The following is a 7,629-nucleotide window of genomic DNA, read 5'->3' as shown; positions in this document are numbered from 1 at the left end:
GATGGCAAGGTGAAAACACTGCTTTCCTGCAGTGGTCTGGGATACACTGTCCCAGCAGCCTACGTGAAATGGAGCTGCAAGTGGAAGGCAGGCAACAGAATTGCAGATGGGAGGCCCTCCAGACCAGACTCTTGCAAAAGAAACAAGAGTGGCTTTATGCTGTTTCTCAGCAGCTCATGAGGAATTTGAAGCTGGAAACCCCTTCATACCCCTGCCCTTTGCAGAACATTAGATCCCAGAGTACATCCAAAGCTTCAGGCACTGACTGAAATACTCCTCATCTCTTAACCAAATTGAGGTATTCTAACTGGGAATAAAATGAAATTACTTTTATTTGCTCACCTTTTGAAAACATTTTAAGAGTTACTCCAGTGAGTTCCTACCCTTTATCTGCATATCAATTATTCATTATTTTCATTAAAGAAAACCAAGCCATGCTATGCTCATGAATATGAAAGAAATCCATAATGCTCTCTTTCTCTCTGCCCCTCATAAATTTTTATTTGAGATTATTTTTAATCCATAAATACTTGAAATAGGAAAATGTGTGAATTTTATTAGTAATAAAACTTCAGGGGAATTTCCCCCCTACTGATTTTCATAGATTTATGGATCCATAATCATTCACGTCACAGCCTAAGGGAATCGAGGCTCGAACAGGATAATAGCCCTTAAATCCCTTCCTCTAAGCACTCAGATCTTTGCTGTCAGCAGGATTAAAACGGTCAACAGCAGTCTTCATGTGTCTATATCCCACACAGAGCTTTCACAACAACTGGAGTGGTGGCTGGCAGGGAGAAATATGCAGAACTACTGCTCTGCATGATACTTCTGAGATAAAGAGAGAAGAAAACCAGGTTGTCAGCTTTTGCAGTGTTGAAAAGGACCAGTGTTAACTGCTTGATCGGGTGAATGCAAAGAGGGGAGAAGAGTAAGGAATAGTATTATGTTGCCGTTAGACAGGCAGCCAGAGTTTCCTTTCCTAAAACATAAAGGCAGAGAGATGGAAGCACCAAACATCCTCCCGCAGCCCAGCAAGAGGCAGGAAAAGGAAGTCGTTCATGTAGACAAGCAGAGTGGTTCCTCTGCCACCACTTCCTTGAATGCGCAGCCCCTGCTGCAACCAGGACCTGAGGGGAATTACAACTGTTATGTGGATGATGAAGATGAGGACGATGAAGACAAGGAACAAGGAAAATGCCGACATGAAGGTGCATTTAAGGGAGAAAGCAGGGCCTCATCATTTATTCCTTGTTCCCCTGCTCTTTCCTCTAGAGCCCCAGCCACAGCATCTGCTCCATCCATGCTGAACATCAATGTTGGTGGCCAAAGCTACCGCCTCACCTACCAGGCAGTGGCCATCTATCCCAAGACCCGCCTGGGCCGCCTGGCTACCTCCACTGACCGTCGTTGCCAGCTGGGCCTGTGTGATGACTACACTGCCCAGGTTGATGAGTATTTCTTTGACCGGGACCCAGCTGTCTTCCAGCTGGTGTACAATTTCTATGCCTCGGGGGTACTGCGGGTGAGGAATGAGCTGTGCCCCCGTAGCTTCCTGGAGGAGCTGAGCTACTGGGGAGTGCGTCTCAAATACACACCCCGCTGCTGCCGCATCTGCTTTGAGGAGCGCCAGGACGAGCTGAGTGAGCAGCTGAAGGTCCAGCGGGAACTGCGTTCCCAGGCAGAGGCTGAAGAGAATGAGCAGCTCTTCCACCACATGCGCTACTACGGTCCCCAGCGCTGGCGCCTCTGGAACCTCATGGAGAAGCCCTTCTCCTCTGTCACTGCCAAAGTGATGGCAGTGGCCTCCAGTTTCTTCGTGCTCATCTCCGTGGTGGCTCTGGCACTGAACACAGTAGAGGAGATGCAGCAGGTAGACTGGAAGAGTGGGGATAGCCGGCCCGTCTTGGAGCACGTGGAGACCTTGTGCATTGCATTCTTCACACTGGAGTACCTGCTGCGCCTGGTCTCTACCCCAGACCTGCGCCGCTTTGCCAGCAGTGCCCTCAATGCGGTAGACCTCATTGCCATCCTGCCCCTCTATCTGCAGCTACTGCTTGAATGCTTTACTGATGATGACCAGCCCCGGGGTCGGGGCTCCCAACACGAGCATGATATTGAAAAGGTGGGACGGGTGAGCAAGGTAGGACAAGTGCTTCGCATCATGCGCCTCATGCGCATCTTCCGCATCCTCAAGCTGGCCCGCCACTCCACAGGGCTGCGTGCCTTTGGCTTTACCTTGCGCCAGTGCTACCAGCAGGTGGGCTGCCTTTTGCTCTTCATTGCTATGGGGATCTTTGCCTTCTCTGCCATGGTCTACACAGTGGAGCACGATGTCTCCAGTACCAACTTCACCAGCATTCCCCATGCTTGGTGGTGGGCTGCCGTAAGTAAACACATCTTACCTTGCTGGGTAGCCAGAGACCCTCCCTTCCTTCCCCTCCCCTTCCTTGCTGGAGTTGCTGACAGTCTTGAAAACAACAGGCTCAGATCAGTGAACATCTGCTCTGAATTCTGAGCTTACAGGACATATGTGCGCACACACACACACACACACATACACACACGCACTCATTCACCTCTCTGCAAGCTTAAATCAAGGCTTAATCAGGTGGGTGGTCTTGGAATTCCCATATCTCCAAACATAGACAGTATTTTCAATTTCAAAGAAGAAGTGGGCAAAGACATAGGAAAAAAAGCTTTTCCCAATTTAGTGCCATTGTCAGTGTTGCCAAAACAATAGGGGAAAAAATTCATGCATTAGGCTATCTAGTTACAGGGCTTTTGTTCTTACTCTATGTGTAGATCTTCTGCAACCCATTATAAAACTGCAAGATGATAAATATAGTTTATTAACTACAGTCAGATCAAACTTCAAAAGTGAAAGCTGTCCCAGAACTCTGGCAGTTAAGAATCCATTAGGACCAACAGTTTTTTAGACAAGAGGATGTGTTCTGCTGTGCTGCAGAAGATGTGTGCATTTATAGCATCCTAGATGAAACCAGCTAGACATTGTCAATGCTGAGGGAAGGCACAGGACCCACATCTTTGCCATCCATAACCCTAAGGCTTGTCCTAGACTATTGTCACATACATTTTGTTTTGCAGCAGTTGATGCTGCATTGTCAGTTTTTATGTGGGCCCCAGGAGTACTTCTGACCCCTGGGCATGGCTACGGGTCTGGCTCTGTCCCAGCCACTCCCCTGGAGAAAGAAGCCCTTGCAAATAGACTGGATAGGAGTTAGAACATCTCATTCTGGTTGACCAGCACAGACACTGGATGCACCAAGATGCATATAGGGCAGACAGTAATCCCAACACATTCAAGATCACTTCTCCTGGTCATCCATCCTGAAGCCCAAGGTCTGCACTTCTGGTTCAGCCATGGACAGTGAGGTGTGGTGGTTTACCACACATTTGCAGCAAATCAGCACATGGCAGAAAAAAAGGCTTACAGACAAGCATAGATGCACACATTTATATGTGCACATGCATATGTGTAACTGATGAATATCCAAGCTGGGCCATGGAAGGATGGAAAAATCAGGGAATAAAGGAAAAGGTCCTGTAATCTTACCTTCACAGATCATCTGTAAGTGATACACAAAGGCTATGAAAACATTGGTGATTCATATGTTGCTAAAATATTTTGTTTTCTGAACAGGCAGGTTATATGCAAAACCTTTAGGGCTCATTTTTGCAAACTGGTGACACCATAATCATTTAGATACTCGCAATAAACTTATATGGCTAGGTGGGAAAGGCCTGTTGAGCTGAGAAAATGTCTTCAAAACAGGAGCTGTATCATGCACATTGCAATTCCAAAGCACAAAACACTTTTTAAAGTCCATTTATTCTTTAGGACAGTAAATTGAAATACCTAGATCATTCAGATTTTATAAAAATCCAACAGCATTCACTATATCACACATGAAGGAGAAGAAGAATCCCTCCTAAACTGTTACAGGCAATGTATAAGACTATGCCAGTGGTACAGAACCTTATCACAGGATAACATTTTTGTCCTGGCTGGTAGAGATAAACATCTTGCCTTTATCTCAGTATTTATTTTTGGAGATATTTATCCTGTATTATCATTCAAATCCAGTGACTTAATTTCCATTAAACCAAATCACTAATCTTTTTTATTCCACAGGAAGCACCAGGTGCATCTTAAAAATCTGCTCACCCAGTGCTGTCTCATGTACTCTAATGCTTTCTTCATTTAAAATACCATCCTATTTACCATTTTAGAGGATGGGAAACTGTACACAGTGACCTTCTGAAGAATTATTTCAGTGCTAAAGCCACAAGGGCATTACAGTGAAAGTCCTACTGTCTGTGGCTTATTTTGGTCAGAGTTTTAGGTTACTCTTTAACAGATACCCACAGTATGTTGAGACACTGTGAAAAATATGAAATAAAATTCACTGGCTGAAAAAGATCCCTTGCACAGACTAGAAAGTGAGAGGTGACAGAAACATGCAAGTTTTACCTGCCAGGAAAAAAAAGTTATACTTACTAAGTATAAAAATCATAAAACATCAAAACGTGTGCAGAGAAATCATATCAATTAGGAGTTATCTTTTGTTGACTATTTGAGAGCCCATCTTTCAAATGTAGCATCTCCATAATCAAACATCCATTAATTTTTGATTTGAATTTTACAATTAATGTATTTCAGTACTTGGTATAGCATTGGACCCATAACATAGTTCCCTTATATATCCATAGGCTAGAATGATAAAATTATATTGTCTGAGAAGAAAAGTGTGATGGTATGTACATAATAAGTTGGCAAAGTGTTCAGATTCATATAAAACAAATATACTAAATACCATCACTCTCAAAAAAAAACCCCAAATAAATCCAACAACCAAAGCTGAAACATCCTAAATGATCCCTAAATCCTTCTTCAAAAGGAAATTCAGCAAAAATTATCCACCTGTGTACTTATTTAACACTAAAACTATACATGTTGCAACCATACACTGCAAGTAAAAACTTCCAGGCTACAGTTCCTTGTAGGTATGTAATCATTAAAGGGGATTTTATCTAGAAACTTTGAAGTCCTGGATCATTTCTTCCTATTATATAAGTAGGAAAATTTATTTCATAATTGAAGGTTTTCATGTGTTTTTCACTAGTTCCTAAAATATACGTGACAAACAAAGCTAAAACTCAAAAAAAACCCTCACAGCATAAGTCCCAAATACAGGGTTTTATCAGCACAATGGATTTAGAAACAGGACATCTGTTTCAAGTGACATGATGAGGGAGCCAGGTTGCAGCTATCAGTGGATTTGCATGGTCAGGGAGTCACATCTATCCTCTCCCTACACCCAAGTAAATTTGCCTTCTGGACAGGCTGGTGTGGAAATTATCTGGGAATTCCCTCTGAGGGGCAAAAATCAAAAAATCCTCATGAATGGTGTCAAATTATTGCCTTTCTTTACTTCATGAGAGGGTTGTTGGTTTGTTTTTCAATTAGGGATATTTTGCATAAGGTAGCTAGTACACACCAAAAACAAAAAAAAAGTACCACAGAGTATTTCAGACTTACAAAAGTAAAAGTACAAAAGAGCTAACTTTAACATTGTCCCTATCAGTGAACATATCTACGTATTTCTTCTCGGCTAATAAGCCACATGTTGGTTTGCCTGTAGGTCAGCATCTCTACAGTGGGATATGGAGATATGTGTCCAGAAACTCACCTTGGACGCCTGTTTGCTTTCCTTTGCATTGCTTTTGGAATAATCCTGAATGGCATGCCCATCTCCATCCTCTACAATAAATTCTCAGACTATTACAGCAAGCTGAAGGCCTATGAGTACACAGCTCTCAAGAAAGAAAGAGGGAAGGTCGACTTCACACGGAGAGCCATGAAGAAAATATCTGAGTGCTGCAGAGAAGGTGCATCCCATTCCTTGTCGCAGCAATGATAACTTGTGTTTTGGATATTGGGAGGCAACCAAGAATCTGGAGGAGAAAGTGGAAAAACAAATCAGCAGAAAGATAAAAGGGGGCTAAAGTAACAAAAGTAGATGGTGAAATTGAAGGGGGGTGTTTTCAAGACTAAAAAGGCTCAGATTAAAACAGGTTTTTTAAACTCTTGATAGCCTTTGAGCAGCACTTAAGTGGTCATCAACTCTCTGAAATTATTTCCTTCAGATTAAACACTCTGAATAAGTCCCACATGAAGACCTAACCCCCTGCTACTAATTAGACTGACAATAAAGACTCACCATAGCTGTAGTAATGGAAAACAAATGTCTGTCATTAAGGATCAGCCACCTTACCTCTATCAAGGCAGAGTCAAAAATCAAACAAATAGAATACCCAATATAGTGATTGCATTACTTAAATTAGTTTTGCATCAGCTTTCAAATAGAGGAAAATGCTCTAGACCACTTACTTAAATATTTGCAGCAGCTACTCCTTAAAATGTCAGCCTCTGTTTCCATTGCTAGATAGCTATGCTTCATTGTTCCAATTTTATTTTTCAAATGCAGCCCTGAAAATGCGCCCTCCTATTTTCATGCCTAGTCAAGAAATGCACTGCTTTTCGCATTTCCCACCATCCCACCTCTATAACTTGTATGACAAGTACAAGTGAAGAATTCTGGAGTCTGAGTTGATAAATCTCATTGATCAAATCTGAAAACATTTCCAAACTCAATCCTTTCTAGGTATAGGATTAAGTGATAATTTATTTTCCAGTGTTTAATGTGTCTACTACTACTTGGATTGCTAGAATAATAGACCTGTCAAGGAACATTAGTATTAAAGCAGTATTTAAAAAATAATCAAAGGAAATACGTAATGGGTAGTAAACCTAAAGACTATTTGTACAAAGGATCTTATCAGCACTTAACTGTAACCAATTTTAAATATAATATAAAATCAAGATTATTTTTCTGGTACATACAGCCATTAGGGATACAATCCTGACACTTTAGCTCACCCCCAGGAATATTTTATGCCCTAAGATGTCTGTGTCTTTTTACACAGCTGGATGGGATTTCTCATGTGTCTAAACTCATCCCAAAACTTAAACAGCAAATAAAACCAACCATAATTAAACAGAATTGCAGTTTTATGTATTACTTCAGAGACTATCGGGATTTTTTTTTTTTTTTACATAAGAGCAGTCATATCAATTTAGAAACAGTAATCTGAATAAAAAAACAGATCTGAAAGAAAAATTATTTTATTAATAATCAGACGAATTTGGTCATCAGGTATTTTAATATCTGATGATAATCAGACTTTAAAGAAAAAAGTGTAATGAAAAAGATCAACAGGTACAATGCACTGATAATGACCCATGGCTGTTAATCAGCAGCACTCCTGCTGCAAAGCATCTTGATGACAGAGATGCATTTCAAAACTCTCTCACTCTCACGTTGTGTCTGTGCTGCCCTGATGAATGCAAATGGCTGCATTAAGATCTCAAGGCTACATGGGACACAATGGTGTGAAGCTCACTCAGGGACAACTGAAGGTGAAAATGTTCATTACTTTTGACATGCCCATGCAAATGGTGTCAAGTATGGGGACATTTCTCCTTTCAGTGGTGGGAAGGCAATTAGTAACCAACTTGCTCTTCTCATTCTCTACCTCCAGACA

At 41.7% G+C, this 7,629-nt stretch overlaps 1 protein-coding gene across 1 annotated transcript; it reads left to right on the top strand.

Annotated features, from left to right (window-relative positions):
- The first annotated feature begins 869 nt into the window (after positions 1–869).
- Positions 870–6,571, top strand: KCNV2 (potassium voltage-gated channel modifier subfamily V member 2). The gene is made up of 2 exons (XM_058864211.1): positions 870–2,386; positions 5,667–6,571. The coding sequence occupies exons 1-2, from the start codon at positions 947–949 to the stop codon at positions 5,940–5,942; spliced, it is 1,716 nt and encodes a 571-aa protein (XP_058720194.1). The 5' UTR covers positions 870–946; the 3' UTR covers positions 5,943–6,571.
- Positions 6,572–7,629: the final 1,058 nt, after the last annotated feature.

This window comes from Poecile atricapillus, chromosome Z (assembly GCF_030490865.1).
Source record: "Poecile atricapillus isolate bPoeAtr1 chromosome Z, bPoeAtr1.hap1, whole genome shotgun sequence".
Lineage (NCBI taxonomy): Eukaryota > Metazoa > Chordata > Aves > Passeriformes > Paridae > Poecile > Poecile atricapillus.
Note: the sequence above shows the minus strand (reverse complement) of the source record. Positions and strands in the feature narration are given on the sequence as shown.

What these genes read in the sequence shown, in the direction of transcription:
- KCNV2 (XM_058864211.1), top strand. Translation starts at nt 947, where the DNA reads ATGTTGCCGTTAGACAGGCAGCCAGAGTTTCCTTTCCTAAAACATAAA. An exon ending in ATGCTTGGTGGTGGGCTGCC is followed by an intron (nt 2,387 to 5,666) that starts GTAAGTAAACAC and finishes GTTTGCCTGTAG; the next exon opens with GTCAGCATCTCTACAGTGGG.